This window comes from Dipodomys ordii, unplaced genomic scaffold (genome assembly GCF_000151885.1).
Source record: "Dipodomys ordii isolate 6190 unplaced genomic scaffold, Dord_2.0 Scaffold51, whole genome shotgun sequence".
Lineage (NCBI taxonomy): Eukaryota > Metazoa > Chordata > Mammalia > Rodentia > Heteromyidae > Dipodomys > Dipodomys ordii.
The window spans coordinates 1,291,246-1,313,692 of record NW_012267267.1 but is presented as its reverse complement, the minus strand read 5'-3'; the positions used below and the strand labels follow the sequence as shown (position 1 = coordinate 1,313,692).

The following is a 22,447-nucleotide window of genomic DNA, read 5'->3' as shown; positions in this document are numbered from 1 at the left end:
TTAACATGACTCATACTTAGGAAGGTGACTAAGGTAATGGCATATGGGAAGGCTTAGAGGCATAAATCCTATGCTACACTAGTGTGTCTGCAGGCATGGAGTCAGAAGAGGATACACTTTTAAGGTGCATGTAAGTTGTAGCAACATGTTCCAGGTGCTATTCATTTTCCCAAATACCTTGTGTGATGGGACTTCAGGAACAACTGAGGTTGAGGTTGACTTCAAAGGTCAGAACACCACTCACTCATGGACAAAGACAGACACTGTTTTAGATAGACTTCATGCAACCCCCACACTAGGCTTAGGGACAGCAATAATCTGAGAGGGGATGGAGAGCTAAGAGGAGTTTCCTTAAGAGGGAGCCAAGTTAGGAAAACAGGCATACCAACTGCAGAGGCACTCAATGGTGAGCCACATAAACCTCAGCATCTTTGGACTTACTTGGCAGCCAAATTCCCTATATGCAGGGTTCCTGGCTAAGAAGTTTTGGACATTAAAAAAAGAAACTGGTAGATACATGAAGGTGGCTCACACCTGTAATTCTAGTTACATGGAAAGTTGAGATAAGGAGAATCATGTTTTGAAGCCAACCCAAGCAGAAAAGTTCATGAGACCCTTTCTTGACCAACAGCTGGACTTATAGTGGCATGTGCCTGCCATCCTGGCTAGGGGAAGCCTAAAATAGGCTAAGATCAGTTCAGGCATAACCAGATACAAAACTGGTGGAGGATGTGACTCAGTGGTAGAGCACATGCCTAACAAGATTGAGGCCTTAAGTTCAAACCTCACTAAAGAGATAGAGAGATAGTGAGAGACACAGAGAGACAGAGACAGAAAGAGATGGAGAAGGGGAGAGATGGAGAGACGGGGAGGGGGGAGGGGGAGAAAGACAGACAGACTAGTATTTGCTCAAAGCTCGCCACCTAGCAGATCCTCAGCAAACGGTAGCTATTCTTAAATACTGCCTACTATTTTTATGCTTTGAACGTCTCAAATAATTCTTATAATTTTTGTTTATGTTTTAACAATAAGCCTATGAGGCAGTTGAGCTGTATCCCCTTTTTACAACCAAGAACTGAGTCATTTCCAAATGACTTCCACAATGCATAAAGTTGAGGGGAAATTGACTTCATTTGATGGATCAGGCATGGTGCATTTACCAAATGCTAATGGCTGAGGGAATAACAGATCAGCAAGCATAAATGGTTACAAGAAGTCCACAAGTATTCATTGAGGGTTACTGAGAACTTTGGCAGTAATATCAAAGAAATAATGAAAAGGGTGTGGGATGGCAGAATGCTGGAGATAAAAGGTACAGAGCAAGTCAGTCACATAGAGGTGAAGTGGGAGAAGAGACTAGAGCTTATATGCTTGCTCTAGCAATGGGTCTGCCTGAGGAAGCCATACCAATCTGGGAGATGTCATGGGAGTATAAGAGGAGTCTTGAAGGTTCACTTAGTCAGAAAGTCAGCCCATCAGCAGTCATCAACTGGACCCTTTTTGGCCAGTGAGGAAATACACTGTCAGCCTGTCAGTCATCCTTGAGCAAAGCAAGAAACCAGTAGAGTACAGGTCATCAGAACCTGGTGACCAACCTGTGAGAAGATGGGTGGTGATAGGAGGGAAGAAGATGAAGAGGGAAAGAGATTGAACATCTGTTGTGAGATTTCTCTACTGACCTCTTCTGCAGGTCTCTCATTCATGTTTATGGGCTATGGCAAATGGAAAACTGTCTTACAGATGACGAAACTGAGGTTTAGTGAGATTAAGTAACTTGATCCTGGGTATTAAACAGCAAGTGATGAAACTGGGGTCCCAAACTAGGTCTTAACTGAAGTCCTGCTTTTCCTGCTACCACACTACTTCCTCTCCAACAAAAGCCTCTGAGCCTGTGAACCAGGCTCCAGGAGGACTTGCAGCTGCAGACAGAGGTCAGAATCTGGGAAAGGTAGAGGAAAGGACATCGTTTTTAATTTTTTTTAAATGTTGTGCATAAGTTCTGCAAATGAGGAAGGTTTGTACACAGGCAGGATGATATTCAAGTAGAAATACCTTCTAGAAGCTGCAAATCTATGGGGAGGGATAGAGAAGAGGGATGGACACCTACTGAGAGGCCATTGGTAGGCAGACAGGTAATAGGTGCCTGGGAGGTGGGAACAGGCAAGCTTTCTGTTAGGGTGGAACACAGGTACACAGCACACAGGAGATCCATGGCCAGTGGCAGTTGGGGTAAGGGAAAGGACAGTAGGAACAGGTCCTACAAGACGTACAGATGGTCACATAAGTACATGGCCACTGAGCTCAGATGCTTCCTAGTACAGGCTAACATAATCCTCCAGTGACACTCTTGAGATGGGCTAATTTTCAAATCATAACTCCAATTTCTACCCCTCGTTGAATTTCAGCTCTTGTTCACATTTTTGTAAATTAATTAATTTTTGTGCCAATACTGGGGCTTGAACACGGGGCCTTGCTCTCTTGCTTGACCTTTCACTTCCCACTGACTATACCATTTGGGCCATGCCTCCAGTTCCAGCTTTTTGCTGGTTAACTGGAAATAAGAGTCACTTGGATTTGTCTGTCCAGGATGGTTTCAATACATGATCCTTAAATCTTATCTTCTCAAGTAGCTAGGATTATAGACCTGAGCCACTGGAGCCCAGTTTTGTTATTCATCTTTATAACCTCCATGGTGAATAGCATGGGTGGCACAGAATACTAAGTGGTAAAGAATAGGTGCTAAAAACCATTTGTTGAGCTGAAATGAGTAGTTAAAGAGATAGAATAAAATACTATTTGGGGACAACAGCTAGTTATTCATTGTGAACTCTATCTTTTTTATTCATGGACTAAAATAATACTCATTGTTAGGATTGAATGAGATATGTAGGTAAAGTAGTTAGGTTGGTCATTAACTGGTAATTATTACTATTGGCTGGCAGCAGCCAGAAGTATAATGAAACCTAAGGCCAAGAACTTCCAGAAAGATGGAATGCTCAATAAGGGACCTTTGTATGTCATAGCCAGCTTTCTCTTTCTTACACACAAAGACACACAGATATAAACATATACATGTATACTTGTATACACACACATACACACAGAGGCAGTGAAGGATGCTAAGCAAACTGTAAACCTTGTACACTGGTAATTTATATGTTCTTATTATTTTTTCCCCTGAATAGAAGATATTCTTTGTAATTTAAATTTTGTCCTATAGTGGCTAGTTGAAATGACTTTCTGGCTTGTTTCATGATTTGAGCATCAGCATTGACAAGGTTTTGCTTTCCAGCTAGATAACAGACCCACACCTGTATGCTTTACTGTTTAGTGGATTCTCTTAAATAAAAAGTGTGTCTACCCCACAGTTTGGAGGCTGCTTTGGGAGGGAAATAAGACTCTCAGAACCAGCAAGCATCACATTGTCCAGACTATCACACACATACAACACCCTCTGGTAAAACAAAGCAGCTATGTGGCAGGCCTGCCCAACAGAGATTCTCCCTTTAGCTGAGACCTGAGGTGAGCTGAGGATACCAAACAAAGGCCTGGCATCTGCAGGCACAACTGATAGGGAGAAAGGGGCCAGGATTTTCCATGACCCTGACAACTCTGTCTTATCACAGCATCCCCCTCCCAGTCAGCAACTTTCTCCTCACCTGTGGGTCTGAGTGTCACCCAAAGCCTGGAGTTTATCGTCTAGAAGGAGGACTTCAAGAACCAAGCCTCCTAGTTGGAGCCGTGACCCAGCTCCCTTGGGACTCAGCTTCCCTAGAGGCCAGGCCCTAGGACCCTTGCTGCCTGCCCTTCTTCTGCCCTCCGTGATCCAGTCCTCCTGTCCTCAAGAAGTGCAAGGCCAGACCTTTTGCCTTCTCTTCCACAGCACAACCCTCTTGGGCACTCTCCCTTGGCTCCCCTCCCCCATCCCACCCCCTTTCAGGGCATAAGGGACCTTTTCTATTTGCAGAGCCTAAAGAAGCCGGTTGCCAAGGTGACAGGAGCAGGAACAGCAGGGAGCTTGCCATGGGGGAGGGGCTTTGCCCCCAAACAGCTGTCAGTGGGAGCGGTCCCAGCTGGGACTAGAGGGTTTGCCTCTTTGGGAGGAAATACCCCCAGGATGTCAAATTTCTCTCTGCCATACTTCCCTTAGCACCCCAGAAGTCTCCCCTGTCTACTTTCCCTGGAGGCAATCAGCAAGCCAGCTTTAAAAAAAACAAAAACAAAACAAAAAAAAACCAACCCAGAAAAACAAACCTATGACAAATGAAACCAGAGCTCTAGCCCCTTTACTGCTGCTAGATCTCTCTCTCTCTCTCTCTCCCCTCCCTCTCCCCTGTCTTTCTCTCTCTCCTTTCCTTCCTCCCTCCCTTCCATGAACAAGCTTGCTTTTGCTTTTCTGCTCTCTCAGGCTCCCCTCCCTCCCATGGTTCATACACCTTGGGCTCACTGGGCAGAAGGCCAGAAGTCACCCTTGCCTGGGGAACTGTGTAGCCCAGGATAGGTGCTGCTTCAGGCTGCTCCCCCCCCCCCATCAAGCTGCAAGAATTATTTCAGTCTCTTTGTTCAGAGGCACTGAGAGGATCTGCTGCTCCTATGCTTCCCCCAGTTGCCTTCCAATTGTGGGGTGGGAGTCAGGGCTTTCAGAGAGGAAGGGGTGGGAGAGAAAGGAAGAATAGAACCAACAGTGGGAGGCAGGAACAATGCAAGGCCCACTGATCTGTGTCTCTAGGGGAGAGGGTCTTTGTCCTACTTAGCTTACAGCTGCTCCATAGAAAGTTCTGTGGGGCTAATGGTCTCTGCACTGGATTATGGCTATAATACTGCTAGTCACAAGCCACACCTTTGCCCCTGGACCTCAAACCTGGGGCTCAAGAGCAGAGAACCCACCATCTGGCTCTAGAAACCCAAACAGCCTTAGAAGCACCAGGCTCTTTGAACTATGGGCTGGAAACAAGAAAGGCAGCAGAGCCCCTTGTCCTTATAAGAGAGCTACCCATGGCTTGATGATAAAAGATGCAGGAGCTCACTGTGCCAGGGGTAGAGCTGAGTCCCTGTTCTGCAGCTGGGTGACCTTGAGTGAGTTGTGTAGTGAGTTCTTGGGGAAACTCCCTGAGCCTTGGTTTTCCCATTTGTAAAATGGATAAGACACACCCAGTTTATAGGCCTCTTTTAAAGGTTTAGAGAAGAGGTGTGTGTAAAATGCCTGTTGTATTCTCTGATATATGATAGACTAAGTGCTGGTCCCTTTTCACTGTTAAATTTTCTTGAGACCCCAGAGATGCCTAGCAGCCTCAGGAGGAACACAGGAACATCTTTCTTTTGAGCCTTCTGTAGGATTTAGGGGGCTGGCTTAGGTTTACAAAGAAGCTGAGTTTTGGCCTGAGCAGCAATGGGGTTCTTAGGAAGTCTTGAATATTGTTCTAGGGTTTGTGGTTTGGGAACATAGAGGGAATGTGGTTGAGAGGTCCTAGCTCTGTCTCAAGTTGCTCTAAACATAATGTGTGATTCCATAGTTTTACTCTTCTGAGCCTCAGCTTCTTTGTCCATAAAAGGCAGAGGCTGGCCCTGTCCCTGCAGAAACCAATGCCAGACAGTGAGGAATATTTCCAACCCCAGCTCAGCAGTGACCACTGGAAGACAGCTACTGACCCTTTATCTCAGTGGTGTCTGACATCTCAAAAAGGTGAATAAATGGCTTTAGCTTTGTTTTCCTCCAAGTTAGTACCACATGCTCAATCTGTGCTTCCTATTGCCTTTTCACACTTTGCCTTCTGCCTTTTCCTATTTGTCTGCTGGGTCATTGTTCATGCGCTGATTCAAGTGCAAAACTGTGAAGTGGTATACTCTTGTAATCCCATCCTTTGGGAGAGGAAGTCAGGAGAAGGATCACAAGTCCAAGGTTAGCCTGGGCTTCACAGTGTAACTCCATTTTAAAAAAGACTCAGATGCCACTTTCTCTGAGAGAGAATTATCCTGTGTGGAAGAGTTAGCCATAAGTGCCCATAGATTTGTTTGTATATCTGGCTCCCTCCTTTTGCCCATATACTCTTTTAAGTAAGAAATTATAGGGCTGGGAAGGTGGCTCAGTGATAGAGCGCTTGCCTTGCATGCATGAGGCCCTAGGTTTGATTCCTCAGTACCACATAAGCATGAAAAAAAAAAAAGCCAGAAGTGGCGCTGTGACTCAAGTGGTAGAGTGCTAGCCTTGAGCTGAAGAGCTGAGGGACAGTGCCCAGGCCCAGCGTTCGGGCCCCACGACCGGACCCCCCCAAAAAATTATATTTTGACCATATTTTCCTTTTCTTTTTTTTTTATCCTCATACTGGGGATTAAACCCAGAGCCTCTTGTATGCTAGGCAAGTATTTTACTATTGAGCTACACCTGTATCCCCAACCATTTTGGTTTAAGTCTGGTGACAAGCATATAGTATGTCTTCTAGGAGACACACACACACACACACACACACACACACACACACACACATACACACACACAGTTATACTGAACTGTAAAATGGTCTGGATGAGGACAGAGGGCCAGTGATTTCCTTAGGAAGGTGAGCAGAGTAATTCTCTTTTTAATGCCAAACCATATGGTCTACCACTATACTTGTTTCTCTGAAATAACAGAACTTTGTCTTGTTCTGTGGACTGGTAAGGCTGGCTTATAGGGCTCTTGGCAAACTTTTCTATTAAAGATTGCCTGTAATAGGTAGTTCTGGGAAAAGTTTAGCAGGGAGGAACAAGTCTAGCCAGGGAATACTGAATCATCCTCTTTGTAGAATTTACCCCGTAAGTAATCAGCTGGATTTGTTCTTTAAAAAAAATCCTCCAGTTGTTGCCTTCACTGGCAGACTTCTGTAGCTCTTCACTCCAAGGTCAGATGGCTCTGTGCTCATAGTGCTCAAAGCTCTGAGAAGACTATGATGTACTGCTCCTGTCTCCTCACCCAGATTGTCCTTCTTGATCTCACTGCCATCTGTACACTCAGAAGTGGCAACACCACTAGCAAACATTAGTCAACAAGTTTCTGCTGGATGAGGAAAAATAAATGGGTCACTTCCCAACTCCCTAGTGGTTGTCACACGTTCCTGGCTAATTCCTGTCCCTTTTGACGCCTACTAGGAAGTTTCAAAACAGTCTATCCTACAATGCCTGTTCACTTGGAATTAAGAGCTATAATCATGTACTCAAATTCAACACTGAGCCCATTATAAAGAAGGACTCACTGATTTCTATCCATGTGACTTCATCTTGTAAGGTTACATTAGAAGAATGAAGCAGAATCAGGAGCTAGTAAGCACCTCAAGAATGGGAGAGGGAGCCAGGCTCTGTTGGCTCAAGCCTATAATCCTACCTACTCATGAGGCTGAGATTTGAGAATTGCGGTTTGGAGCCAGCCTAGGCACATAAATCTTCCAGACTCTTACCTTCAATTAATTTGAAAAAAGTGGGGGTGTGGCTCAAGTAGTAGGGAGTGAGCTTGGAGCAAAAAAGGCAAGTGAGAACACAAGACTCTTGAGTTCAAGCTCCAGTACTAGCTCTCTCTCTTTCCCTCCCCCCTCCCTCCCTCTCTGTCTCTCTGTCTTTGTCTTTCTCTCTTTCTCTCTCTCTCACACACACACACAAATAGTAGAGGAAGAGATGTGGCTGGTACTTCTTGGAGTCCTTACCTGGTGCAATGAGGGGGTGGGCAGCTACAGCAGGAACTGTCCGGCTGAGCCCAGCCCTGCCATCCATACTCTCTGGCAGGCTGCTGTTGCCATCTCCTTTCTTGAGAGGCTCCATCACACTGTCAGTTATGCCAGGTTTAGCACCTGTAGGGGAAGCCTGAGCAGTGTTTCTGCCCTGTGAAGGGGCAGGCAGAGGCTGGCTACTGCCAGGGGTGGGTTTCAGGGCCAAGTTGGGCAGGACAGGCTGAGTAGGGGTAGGGCCCGAGGCTGCTGCAGCTGGTGTCTGCTGTGTTCGGAGGGTCAGATTCTGTACCTGGAAAAGAGGGGTCTATGGGAGTCCAGAGAATGAGATAGGAGTAATGTCAACACACAACTAAGACAGGAAGAGTTAGGGATAGATCCAGGAATGGCCAAACAGGATAGTGGGTTGTAAAATTGGAAAGAGAGAAAGAGAGTGAGTTAGGGGTTGAGTGAGGAATCAGGAGCAGATACAGTTTCTAAAGAAGACAAAAAAGGTCACTAGCAATCAGATCTACCAGCAGAAGGAACTGAATTCTGAGAAGCGACTGCTACCCAGGCTGGGGCAAAGGAGGGTAGGCTCTCCTTTCCATGAATCTTCCTTCTATTCCATCTGTAAACTATCAGGATTGGATATATAACACTCAGGTAATTTCCAGGCACAGTGAAGCATGGGGCTTCCTACGCTGGATAAGGCCATGGAAAAGTGAAAGTTAACTGACCAGCAAGGCCATCAGGTAAAGGATTAGCTTGTCCCCAGCACAAGGCTTTCTAAGACAGACGTGCTTACTCAGCATGGTCCCTGGCGCCCTCTGCTGGACATACAGGTGCTGTGCAAACTGGTCATCCCTCCCTCCCCCTCCCCACCTCTAACCTCCTAGGTCTCTGTTGTGGAGATGGTGTGGGAGATGAGAGTGAGAAAGTCTCTTCTCAGCTACCCCAGGATTCTCACAGCTATAATAGCAGCTATGTGCTACTGAAGGCAAGAGCTTAGTACTCATCCTCGTTCTCCAGTGCCCACTTCCCCACTCTTAACTGTGTTGACAAATGTAACCCAAGGGAAATTCTACTGGCAAAGCAACAACAAAGCAAGTTACTTGGGGATGGGGTGGAGCAGTGTAAGGTCTGAAGGCCTCAATATACTGCCCTTGGACTACTTTACTCTATTTGAGGGACCAACATGAAGTCAAGAGTGGCTGAGGCTGTCTGGATGGGCATGAAAGAGTGCTTGGAAACATTGGGCTGTCCAGCTTACCTGCTTCCCTACAAGAGCTCAGCATTTGCACAGACCTAGAGCTCCTTCAGGACTACCCATTCCCAGCACCCCACCCATCTACAGTGCTGCCCACCCCCCTTCCCTCCCACCAGCATGGGGTCCTCACCTGGGCAGGGGTAGGGGGCCGGGCGGGGGAGCCAGTGCCGAGCTCAGGCTGCACGGTAGCGACGGTGGCCGTGGGCGTGAAGATGAGCTGAGGGGACAAAGGAACAGTGCCGCCTAGGCTCCTAGCTACCTGCACCAGGTTACCTGGCTGGGCCTGGAATCACAGGAAACGAGGCGCCTTTTACCTGTCCAATGTGAGCTCAGCCACAGGGCAGAACAGTTGAGCCAGGGAATAGACATAAGGGTGGCTAGGCAAGTGGACCAGGAGGCAAGAAAGGGTAGGAGGCCTGGGGATTGGGTGGAGTGTCAGGAGGCTTATAGCTCACTGACCCAAGCTGGGCAGTGGCAGGATACAGAGGTGGGGGAAAAGAGCTGCTCTGGGGCTCTGGACCTTCTATGAGGGGCTCATCCTAGAGGAGTCTGTGTTTCCAACATGCACTGAAGTCACTAATCTCCTAAATATGCTGGGATCCTTGGGCCGATACTGGAAGATCATTTTCTAGTCCTGACCACTGGGCTGGGTTGGAACAAGACTTTCTCTCCAGAAGGATCAAATCAGAGGTGCTGGTGGCCACTTTCTGGCCAAATTTTGATTCAAGGCACCAAGAGGCTACAGTAGCAGAGGAGGCAAATGGCCTAGACTCTGCTGGCATCTTAAACTCCACATGGGTCTAGTTCTGCGTCCATGTGGATAGCACCTGTGCTTTCCCTACAGCTAATACACAGAGGCTTGTTCCTCTGTGCATGTGAATCCTCCTTTTGTGGGGCAGCAGACAGGCATGAGGACCCCACTGGGGGCACAGAGGGAGACATGGGATCAGTAAAGTGGAGGCAAGGTTGGGAAACAGAAGTCTGTTTTATGTTGTGTCCAGGAAGCATTCTCTGACAATGGATGTGTCTTAAATGATGAGCTCAGAGCTGGTAACAAAAGTGTGGGAACAAGATCAGAAAAGCTCCAAGCACCAAGTTCCAGCCACCAGAGCAAAGGAAGGGGCAGGACTGTACTCTTTTGAGATGGCGTGTTGAGCAGCAGAAGGATAAGTCACCTCAGTGCATTACGTATGATATTTGACTCTGGTTGGAGCCCACCTAGCCTCCTGGAGACTGCTGCTAATGTCCCAAGACATCTTCTGAATATTAGATGCTTGTTAGGCTCCTAAGGTCTTCTGGATCCCTTAGGATCAGATACACAGTAGAGACTCAAGCATGCTGATCATAGCCTGTCTGTGACCAGTGTCTGTTCTGATCAAAGAAGCTTACCAGGATCTAGGAAGAAGGGGGCCCAGTGGGAATGGCAGTGGAAGCAGTAGCAAGCAGTGGGCTCTGAAGCTCTACCCCCAGGGGTGGCAGTGCACCTTTGGCCCCTGAGCTGGAGGAGGCTAGTTCTTCCATGGACCTTCCAGGAAAGTATCCAGGAGGAAAATCCCATTTCTGTGCAGTACCTGGTGTCTGTCTGCTCATCATCTTACAGTGTGAGTATATGAGAACTTTTGGGCACGGCTCAGGTACTGTCCTTCTTAATTCTGAGAAATTGTTTCTTATGAGGAAACAATTCTGTTTCACTTTAGGAAGACAGGGAAGGGAAGCATGCTTGGTGGCTTTCTCAGTCTCATATTAAAACTCCATCCTTCTTGTAGTCCTGGAAATCATGTCATGCTCTCCCTCAGCCTTCCAGGCCCACCTTGTTTTATTCTACCCACTTGCAGTTTCTCCTGGCCCTCAGTCCTTCCTTCCCATCACTAATATTGGTCTTCCACCTTATCTGCTTGTGTCCCCTAGCCCAGGAGTCACAGTCCAGATTGTGGGTACTCACCATCTGTGCCCTGAGATACATTTGTGCTTGGCTTGCAGTTAGAGCTGGAGAAGATGTGTTGCCCAAGAGCACAGCTTGTTGGGCAAGACCAGAGGCTGTGGCTGAGTTGACGCTTTGAGCCCGGTTGATGAGCTGAGCTGCTGCTGGGGAGGCTGCCAGATTGATCTGATACAGGAGAAATGAGTAAAAGGAAATGGGAGGCTCTTGGTGAATGGTGTCCTTATGCCTTTTTTTTTAAACCTATGTAGCCCAGGCTGGTCTAGAACTCACTATGTAGCTCAGGCTATTCTTGCACTCCTGACTCTTCTGCTTTAGTCTAGGTTATAGGTATGCACCACCATGACTGCTCCTCATCCATTTGTTGCCCTCACTGTCTTCTGTTCCTTGGTTTATGCAGTATCCTGGTTCTTGGGCCTAGGAGTTGCCTTGAGCACTGCCCCATCTCAAGCCTAAGTGCCAAACTGCAGGGAGGACCTGATGTTGAAAGACCCCAGCTAGCAAGAGCACCTTAACCTTGGAAAGATGACAGGGTGCTAATGTAAGGCTTAGAAAGAGATTCACATTGCTTTTTCCTGGCAAGAACAACATACTCCATACATGGTCCTGTATGGATAAGGATGCTCCACATTGGGGTCCAAGAAGTCAAAAGCTTCTTGGGAGGGGAGGCAGAGCTGTGGCCTTTGCCTGTCACTCACACCCAGTACTCACCGAAGATGACTGGACTGGAGCCTGTGCAGACACACTGCTGCCAGAAGTGCTCCCTTGTCTGTTGGCCACCAGGCTTGCCTGAAAAAGAACAAACTCTTATCATTAGTGTTGCAGCCTCCTCTGTCCTTAGTCATTTTTGAGTCCTTATCTTCCTGGAAGCATTGGACAGTGGTCAGGAAATCAGTTTTGAAGCCCAGACTTGCCTGCCTCCACATGGCCTTGAGCAAGGGCCCAGACTCCCTTCTTACAAGCAGAGATAACGATACCTACCCAGAAGGTTGCTGAGCAGATGAGCACCAAGCACTGTGACTGCTTGCCATCGCTACTGCCCAGCATTCCCCAGTTCTCCCCATCTCTCCACCTTACCCAATGGCCCATGGTACCATGCTGAGAGTTGTGCACACAGTCTGGCATATCCAGTCTGTCCCTCTTCCCTTGGAAAGCTCTTAGCCTTAAGGAATTAGCTTTAATGTGACCCTAGAAGAGAGTGATTCCCTGTCCACCGAGTTTAGGGCTGTCCTCCTTGTCCCTCAGTCATAGCAATTTGTTCTTTTTTCATAGGGCTTATCACAGACATTTAAAAACATTGTCTATTTTAGTTCCTGTTTACTTGTGATCTTTCAAGGAGACAAGTGAATGAATGTATAAATTAATATGTTCTCATAGAACAGAGGTAAACTGGGCAGGTGGACAAGTGAGCTGGCATGCCATTTTTTTGTGAGCATCTCCTTGGGGGTTGCTGTTCCTGCCCTACAGCATGGGATGTGGTGAAAGAGACTCCCTCAGCTCTTCCTCCCTGGGCCAGCTGGTGAGGGCTGCAGCTGCTCCAGCCACTCACTAGCAGTGTCATCTTGGAGTAATGGATGTGCTGACAAGCCATGCTTCTATGGAAGGAGCTCTGGTGGGAAGCCTGGGGGCAGGGCCTGCTTCCTGCCCTTCTGCTCACTTGTCCAGATTCCTTGAAAGGAGCCTGGGAGCCAGGGTCTTCCCATGGCTTACCTGCTGTACAGCTGCCAGGCTCTGGAGTTGTGCACTGCTGAGGTGCTGCTGCTGCAGGGCTGCTGTCTGTAACATGAGATGCTGCTGCTGGGCGGCATACATCTGCTGCAGGTACTGAGCTGCTGTGCTGGGCTGCCTGTGTAGGGCTTGCTGGATCACCTGAGAAGGACAACAGTGTATCTGGGCATCAAGTGGCTGCATAGCATACCCCTGTGGTCATGCCTTGTTGACATCAGCTCACCAAATGGTTGGGAGAAAAACCCCACCATAACCCATCTCCCTGTCTCCAGGAGCAGAAGAGAGAGCTGTGTACAAGCTGCCTATGTTGTCTGTCTTACCTCTGCCTTTGGCTCCTCCCTGACATGTTTGCTTCTAATCAGTTGTCAGCACCCCACCATCCTGACCTACTCTCAGGGAGGTGGAGTTCCTACGCCAGGCTTGGGTAGCGCCCCCACCTCCACTACCTCAAATGAGGACAAAGTTCAGAAGTCAGACTGAAGAAAGGAGCTGAGAAGAAGATCCAAGCCAGCCTGTTCCATATTCAGCAGAAGCCAGCCAAATTCAGACTCATGTGAAGGCAGCTGCCTCTCTAGAAGGTAGGGCTTCAAAAGGCGACTTGGTGCCACTCTCCAGGATCTGCCCAGAACTCCCAGAGAGTTCTTATCAGTCTCTCACGTTGTCTTTGTCTTGCTGCCTATGCCTGTGACCCCGGACTGGCACATTTCCCTTTGATTCCTTCTTTCTTTCCCTAGCCTTTTCTTTTCTTTGCTTCTTCTTTGCAGAGATTCTCTCTCTCTCTCTCTCTCTTTCTTTAGCCTTATTGTTTTCAGAGGTGGACAACCTTCTTCCAGACAAGTGCCATTTGAATATAACATCACTTGAGCTATCAAAAATTATCAATATAGACAGATGGCTGCGGACAGCTGACAAGAAGTGAACATGTCTGTCCTGTCATATATCAAATGATTTTTCAGGCCTTGTTTGGCCCATGAGCTAGATATTCCCCACCTCTAGTTGAACAGCAGTCTCTAGGAAATAATAAAAGGCTTTTGTTTTCAAATCCCCCATCAACCAGGAACAAAGGAAAGTGAGTGCCTCCCATAGTCCTGAGACTCCTGCTTTCTCATGAGGCTTAGAGACAGATCTTTCTTCTCCTGCCCTTTCTTCACAGCTAATGTCCTGTACTGGCCCTGGCCCTGGCCAGACTCTAGCCAACTTGTCTCTGGTCCAAGACTGCTCCTTCTTGGGCCCTGTCTCACAATTGAGCCTCTGGTCAAGATGTCCCCAACTTAGTGTGATTTTTAGGCAGCTCCTGGTGAAAGCTCTGGGCTCAGACTTGTGTTTCTATGAAAGCAGGCTAAGGTTATAGATCTTCTGTAGTCCTAGTGTCTCCCAGTGCTTGTGTAAGTATCCCTCATTCTCACCCTTTCTGATCCTGTTTATATGAACTCTATTCTTTTTCACCATTGCTGCCTCACCTGAGCTTATTTTCCTTAGACTCTTGAAAGTGACATCCCCAGCAGCAGCTAAGGCTCTGTGACGCCTCCTCATCAGGGGTGCCAATGAATGGAATCAAGCGGAGCCCCAATGGGTCCACTAGAGTACAGAGGACAATGCGGGCAGAGTCCTCCAGCCCCCTTTGCCTGCAGTTTTGTGGGTAGTAGGAGCAAGCATGTTTCCTGCCAGATGCTGGCACCAAGCTAAAATATCCTGTGTGAAAGGGCCAAGGGAAGGAACTGTGGGCAGGGCAAGGCAAGGTTGAGAGCAAGAAAAGTGGTTTGATTAAGTGTGAATATAACTGGGAGCAAAGACAGTATCTCAAGGTTGTCTTCTTTAACCAGATTTTTCAGGCTTCACATTGTCTGCTGTGGCTTCTCCCTTATCCTCATATTTGGGCCGAGGGCCAATTCAGGATGAACTTACTCTTCTAGTATATACAAACTACAAGGCAAAGTTACTTACAGTAAACATTTCTCAGTTGTGGCTTCTTATCTGCTCAAAGGACCAAGAACCTCAACAAGATATTGTGAATCACAATAAACATTATCTACTTGAGGTTCCTGGAGTGTTTAGGTTCAATTTTTTTCTTTACCTGAATAGCCTCAGACAGTTCTGAGGCTAATTGGAGATGATCAGAAGGCAAAATGCTACAGAGCTAGGTATTGAGCAAATGGAAGTGCACAATCCTGACTGCATTTTGGAACAGTATGGAATCACCCAGAAGGCATTTACATGACACTTAGCAAATCTTAGGGGAAAAGGAAAATGCTTCAAAGACAAAAGACCTTGAGCTTTATTTTTTGGCCCTCTATCTTTGAAAAAATTTAGATTTATTCCTTAGGCAGTGATTATTGAGATAATGAATTTGGGGTGCAACAGAGCAGCAACCAGTCATTGGCTTTCTTTTCTGGGCTTTTGTATGTTCAAACATATGTTCTCTCAAAATAACATTCTTGTATTCACACCATCATGGAGAAAAGGAGCTTTTATTGTTTTTTGGTTATTTTTCTCCTAGTCATCTATGTATTTATTCTCTGTTCCTCCAACTTCCTTGAATGGACCCATCTTGCAGTATTTCCTCTCCTCTAACTATATGCACACATGCCACTGACCCATTCTCTCCTTAAGGGTCATTCCTCTAGACCATGCTAACACTTCCTCTTGGAACTCTCTGTAGGTGATAAAGCAATAAAATTCTGCCTCAATTTGTACCTTACCTGCACAGTCTGCCGGTCAGGAATCCCACTGTACACAGAAATCTGGGGTCCAGTGGGGCGGCCACTGCTACCACTGCTGCTATTGCTACAGCCATTGTTACTGCCAGACCCACTGGCTCCACTGGTGACACTTGCACTGCTGGTCGTGTGCGGGACTGGCAGCTCATTCTCCATGGCCTACAGGGTGGCAGAGTCAGGGTAGTCAGGTGGCAGGAGAGCAGATGGATGCTAGCAGGGAAGAGGGAGGAAAGAAATGCTTAGAAAATGCTTATTGGACAATGTACATCCATATCCTGGAGTTCTGCATCCATGAATTAAACAAGCCTTGAATGGAAATACAAGGAAAAAAATTTTTTCTGTATTGAATGTACTTTTTTTTTTTTTTTTGGTCGTGGGGCTTGAACTCTGGGCTTGGGTGCTGTCCCTGTGCTCTTCAGCTTGAGGCAAGGGCTCTACCGCTTGAGCCACAGCATCACTTCCATACATGGATGTTTTTTGTTTGTGTCTAAAGAATACAGAGTTAACCAGGCACTGGTGGCTCACACCTGCAATCCTATTCAGGAGGCTGAGTTCTGAGGACCACAGTTAAAAGCCAAGCCTGGGCAGAAAAGTCCATGAGAGTGGCACTGTGGTAGAGTGGGGGCTGGGAATGTGGCTCAGTGGTAGAGCGCTTGCCTTGCACATATGAGTCCCTAGGTTCGATTCCTCAGCATCCCATAAGCAGAAAAAGCCAGAAGTGGTGCTGTGACTCAAGTGGTAGAGCACTAGCTTTGAGCAAAAAAAGCTTAGAGACAGCGCCCCAGCTCAGAGTTCAAGCACCAGGACTGGCAAAAAAAAAAAAAAAAAAAAAATATATATATATATATATATATATATATACAGAGAGAGAGAAACAACCACTTACATGCAGTGGGTAGTATAACTAACCTAGAGATGATTTAAAATATATTGAGTATGTGTAGGTCATATAGAAGTACCATACTATTTTATATAAGGGATTTGATCTTAAGTAGTGGTGTCTGGGGGAGTTCTGGAATCAATGTCCTGCAGATACCAAGGCATGACTATATTTGTATGCACCAGCTTTCTAAACAGCCTTCATGGGATCACTTGCAGACTAAGGCTTGGACACACATTTGCCATGAAGGCCAGCTTGGGTTTACCAAGAGAGATTTGAAATCAGGTCTGCCTGATTTTAAAGCCTATGACCTGCTCCTTCTGCTAGAGAGACAAAAAGTAGTGAAGGAAGCATAAGTAGGGGATACCCTGAAATTAACCAAGGAAAGGAGCTGTGGCTAAAGTGATAGAGTGCTTGCCTAGCAAAAGTAAGGTTCTAAATTCAATCCTTAGTACTATCATACAATAAAAAAATAAAGAAATAAAATATCTCTTGTTTTTCCTGTGCAAAAACTGAGGCCCAGCTAGGCAACACTGGCTCACATCTGTAATCCTAACTATTCAGGAAGGTGAAATCTGAGGATCATGGTTGAGTCCAATCTGGGAAGAAAAGACCAAAAGACTCTGTCCCCAATTAATCAACAAAATGAAGGATTAGAGGAGTGGCTCAAGTGGTAGAGTGCCAGCTATGAGTGGAAAAAGCAGAGTAAGAGCTTGAGGCCCTGAAGTTCAAGTCCTAGGACTAGTAAAAACAAACAGCAAGCCCAGTTTTGGGAGTGATTTAGTCATGGTGACATGGCTCTCTTTTGACTCTTTTCCAGTACCATGGAGGCATCCCTAGAAAGCCTTCAGCTTCAGAGAGTGGGATCTTGTCCTGAAAACCAAATGCCAGTTACCAGATCTTGTTGGGCTTTTAGTGGAAGTAAAGTTGAGTCTGGAACTGACTTAAATATGGAAGAGTTGATCACTTATAGTAGCTTCTGAACTTCTTCCACAGTTCAACTTTCAGGGAAGTTTTTGGTTTTCCCCACTTCTACTTCCTCCTATCTCGAAGCTGAGACTGGTGGGAAGTAAAGGAGGCTACCTGTAGTCTCGGGGACAGCTACCGAGGTGTCAGTGGACCCTCCTCATATCCTGCCTGCTGGCATCCCACATTATCAACTCTGAATTTTTTTTTTTTGTCTTTTTGTCAATCATGGGGCTTGAACTCTGGGCCTGGGCGTTGTCCCTGAGCTCTTCAGCTCAAGGCAAGCCCTACTACTTGAGCCACAGCACCACTTCCATTTTGTGTGTGGGGGGGGGTTTCCAGTTGTGGGGCCTGAACTCTGGGCCTGGGCGCTGTCCCTCAGCTCTTCAGTTCAAGGCTAGCGCTCTACCATTTGAGCCACAGCGCCACTTCCGGCTTTTTTCTTTTTGATTATGTGGTGCTGAGGAATCAAACCCAGGGCCTCATGCATGCAAGGCAAGCGCCCTACCACTGAGCCACCTTCCCAGCCCCCATTTTTTTTTTCTGGTGGTTTATTGGAGATAAGAGACTCATGGACTTTGCTGTCTGGGCTGGCTTTGAACCGTGATCTCAGCTTCCTGAGTAGCTAGGATTACAGGTGTGAGCAACCAGCACCCTGCTAGGAACTCTGAATTCTTAACCTTGCACTTTACCTGCCTCTTCAATTCCCTTTTACTTTCTTCTTGTATGCTTCCTTCTCTTCCTTCTAAGGAGTACCTCATTTTTTCTCCAAGGCCACCTATTCCCACTGCACATTCCTACTGTGAACCATAGCCAGCCACTAATGGCCAACAGCCAGAACTAGAAGTCTGGTTTTCTCTGGGGTCCAACTCACTGTGTGGTTTTGTGTGAGGCCAGGCTTTGCCTGACTGTGATTTCTATTTCAGCCAGTTTCCCCCTCCCAACCACAAGGGACCACTTTGACTGATGTGCTGACTGTAACTGGCTTGGCGAGTGATTATATTACCGGTCTCTGCTGCCCACAGGCCTAAGATCAGCAGCTGGAGAAATGCTGATGCTCTGTCCTTGCAGGAGCCGCCAAGTCTAGAAAACACTAGGCCTTTGTCCCCAGGGTCAGGGAAATCCATTTGCTGTGGATTACAGCTGTGACAGAGTTCCAGGCAAGCAAGGGTAATGATACTGAAAACAGAGTTCTCCAAAGCTACCCTATAGCCCTGGGGTAAGTCAGAGTGAGGGTTTTCTAATGGAATCAGGGCCTGACAGGAAATGAGAGGTCTAGTCAACCCTACAATGGCTTCTGAGGGTATTAGGCCATCCTGGACTTGTGTATAGAGTTTGACAACACAGGATGAAGGGGTTGCTTTTTGGCTGCCTTTCTCTCTGAGATAGAAGGTGGTTAGAAAAGAGGGTTTAACTCCCTGGACCGAGGGATCATCAGTGAAGACCTCTTCTCACACCATAGGTTACTGTCTGAGTGAGTACTTGTTCACATTAGTTAAACTATCTCAGGACAGCAGTTGGGTAGCAGTAGCAGTTAGCAGTCGGAGGAGACAGACATACCAGTACAGGCTAAATGGACTCAGCTTCAACCTCCTCAAAATATCCTATTCCCTATCCCTCTACTGCTTAAGTGTTTCTAGAAACTGGAGTAAATAAACAAAGGTCAACAAAGACACAGGTGAAAGACGTGTAGTTAGAGCAGATCATATAAGTCCTAGCAATCACAGGAGGAAGATTTCATTACAAAGCACCACAACATAAAATCTATAGAATAGTTTTCTGAAACAATACTGCTTTCTTCATAACTTACAAAAAGCAGGTTACATCAAGTACTTATATTCCAAGCTGGTGCCTGTTTGTTGAAGAATATGGGAAGGAAACAGAAGGATTTGAGGCATGAGGGTGTTTGTCTTGACTCATGCATCAGTGTATTATTCTATGGCAGAATGATACACATTTTGAATCTCCTATAGACTCTCTTCCAATTCTAATGTGGCTTTGTGAAAGGCCATGTGAAGAGACAGAAATATGTGGGCGGAAGATAGCTGTGTGAAGACACAGGCAAAGATTACAGCTCTACCACCACACCAAAGACCCTCAGAGCCACTAGAAGATAGCAGGAGTTAGGGAAGAATTTCAGGAGGAGCTCAGCCCAGTTGACACCTTGGTTTCAAAGTTCAAGTTTCCAAAGCAGTGAGACAACGTATGTCTGTTGTTCTAAATCACCTAGTGTGTGGTACTTGGTTATGGCAGCTCTAGGATATACTAAATTATACTGCTGACTACTAAATCTCACTAGCTTAAAAAGGTCAATGAAACTAGAAAGCAAACGTGTGAATATATAAAACACAGCCTTGTTAACATAACAGCTTAGCATGCTTCTAGGCAGGGGGCCTCAAAATGGGGTCTTCTGGAAACTCTTCAAAAATGCCCATTTTCAGATTCCACTTCAGACCAAATGAAGCAGAAATTCTGGAATGGGGTTCGGTGACCTTTGTCTTTACCAGACACATGGGGAATTCCAATGCACATGAAGTCTGAAAGCTTTTGCTAGAAGAGGGATGTTATCAACCCCATGGGAGATCAAGAACAGCAGTCACATGTAAGACAGTTATTGTAAAGTTTCTGAAAAGAGGGGACTAGAAGTCAGGGAGGGACAAGTACCAGAATTTCTTCCTTGTTGACAACCCCAAATACCTGCATGTGGCAAGGAGGGGTACAGGCAGTTCTCAGACCCCCATTATGTACTATGGTGCCTACATGCATGAAGCCTAGTGTCAGTCATACTAGGCATCATGCCTATTCCCTGACCCTTCCCTCTGCCTAGGCTACTCTCGGTGTCCCTTTCCCATCTCCCTGGCCAGAGCTTGCTCATCCTGTGCCCTTCAGTCATATCTACTTTCCCAGAATTTTCCTTTCTGTACTCCAGCCTGGATTTAGTGCCTTCTTGTTTTTTATATTGCAGCAGGACAGCTGATTGTCCTCACCAGGCAGTAACAACTATTTTCAGACCACTAAGTAGATATTTATCCCTAACATAGTGCCTGGCCAGCAACAGCTTGGCCCTCCACCCCTTGCAAGTACCCATTTTCTGTTGCCCATTTTGTTGGGTTTTGAGTTTGTCTTTCTAAGGAATTACATTATTTGAGTTCTCTCTAGAGTCTCTCATTTCAGTTAATACATTTGAAACCACATGCAAACCACCCAACATGTTTACTTATAGAATTATAGGCAAATTTTAGCTACTTTTGTTTCTCTGGGTCTGACTTAACTCATCTATTACAATTTTTTCTATTTCCTTATGAATGGTACAATATCATTCTTGCTAATGGATGAGTAAAACCCCATTGTGTTTATATACCACATTTTCTTGATCCATTCTTCCATTGAGAGGCATCTGGACTGATTACATATCTTGGCTATGGTTACAGTAATGCCACTAGAACAACCATGTTCACTGAAACTCTTTAAATAGAGAGTTGATATTCAAGTTTGTGGGTCCAGATTTCTATGTTCAGTGTATAGGACCAGCACATATAAATTTAGAAAAAAGGTGAGAGAAAAAATGAAAGCAGTGATAAAGTGATGGGTAATGGGTAATAGGTATTTGGTTACTGTGAATGACACATGCTGGAGTTCCTGGCTAGGTAGCTTGGGTTCTAGACCCAATCACTCCTCTGTACTGACAGAGATGATAATATCCCACCTCCTACTTCACAGAACTACTGCAAAAATGAACCAAAATAGATAGGTATGAGAAAACATTTGGTAAAGGTAAGTGCAATGAAAACAACTGAGTATCATTAGGGCATAGCATATGCGAGTGCTACATTGGTCAAAGTACTTAACCTTTGACTAGCTCATTTTCCTCCTCTATAAAATAGACAGAACAGTAGTAAATTTCATTGATTTGTTCTAAAGAGTAGGTGAAGAAGGGGTGACATTGTCCAAAAAGATAGTCATTATCTGACTTATGAAACTGTATCCCATCTGTATATCACCTTTATAATAACAATAAAAATATTTAAAAATTTTAAAAAAGAGTAGGTGAAATGATGTATTAAAACATCCAGCACAGCTCAGGCACAGACTGGTAGGTTAGTGCAGAAAATTATTTTCTCTTAAAGAGAAACTATATTTCAACAACCTCAAATTAGAAAAATCTTTCTTGTTTCTAATGACAGAATAAATTCTTTTTAATCTGATCTCAACCAATTCTTTCTTCTTCCCCTCTTTTTGGGATTTATACATAGACATTTTAGTAGCTAAAGCTGTAAAAAAGACCATTATAAAAATCTCTCCATACTAAATCATTACAAAGCATGCATCTGTGTGCACCTTAAGGAAACTGTAAAACAGTGGAGAAAGAGAACAGGCAAGCAAAACCCCAAGCACCACACACAGCACAATTAAAAGCAACCTCTCTGACTGTTAGCATTGCTTCAGAGCAATAAGTATGGATGAAAATACAGGTTCTGAGAGATAAAGTAAACTGATCAAGATCATCAAGCTACTAAGCAGTGTCCACCAGACAAGTCTGGAGATACTATTAGTGTCCAAATTGTCACCACCTTCAGTGGTACCATATAGAGAAGTAACACTCAAACATGTGGGCTTCTGATCCTTGAAAATGACTAAATACACTCTTGATCCTTGCATGGACATAAGCTTTCCATCAGCTGCCAAAAATCTCCATTCTCAAATCCTAGATGTATTATTTTTAAAGAAAAGAAAAAAAGAAAAGAAGAAGAACCTTTGTCTCCAATGAAATTGGAAGAAGTGAAAAACAGAGTAGACAATAAGCTACTGGGCACATGTGTATGTGAGGGGGTCTCACACATGGGGACCTGCGCATGTACATGTGTTGGGAAGAGCAGAGGTAGGGTAGAGAGTAGGAGACTGGAAGGCAGTTAATAAGTACTATTGCCAGCTTACATTCCCCTCACAGTTCCAAGCTCTGTGTAGCACAAATGCTTTAGAAATCTAGAGTCAAGTAAATTTCAGCAAACATTCTTCTTGGGCTACTTTTTCATGCAAAGATTGATTTATCAGCTATCATAGTATTTGGATGACAGAACATATACTACGGACATGCATGTAGCTTGAACTTTGAGCCTCCTTTCTCCACTACTTAAAGACCTCTATGCTTTGGTCTAGCCTACTAGTTAGAAGACTCAGTCATGCCTATAACACTTTTTCCTTTTCTGCTTCTGTCCTATACTTGACAAAGCAGCCAGTTCAAAACTGTGGAATCACAAAGCAATTCCAGAGGCC

The 22,447-nt window shown here is 45.7% G+C and overlaps 1 protein-coding gene across 1 annotated transcript in view; it reads right to left on the bottom strand.

Annotated features, from left to right (window-relative positions):
* The window catches only part of Phc2 (polyhomeotic homolog 2 (Drosophila)), a 96,284-nt gene that overhangs the window by 35,702 nt on the left and 38,135 nt on the right, over positions 1–22,447 (bottom strand). The window contains exons 2-7 of the mRNA XM_013020511.1: positions 15,310–15,537; positions 12,593–12,751; positions 11,594–11,671; positions 10,886–11,050; positions 9,074–9,160; positions 7,674–7,986 (exon numbers count right to left, since the gene is read on the bottom strand). Coding sequence (XP_012875965.1) covers positions 7,674–7,986; positions 9,074–9,160; positions 10,886–11,050; positions 11,594–11,671; positions 12,593–12,751; positions 15,310–15,483 — 976 coding nt within the window. The 5' untranslated portion in view covers positions 15,484–15,537. The remainder of the gene's footprint in view (positions 1–7,673; positions 7,987–9,073; positions 9,161–10,885; positions 11,051–11,593; positions 11,672–12,592; positions 12,752–15,309; positions 15,538–22,447) is intronic.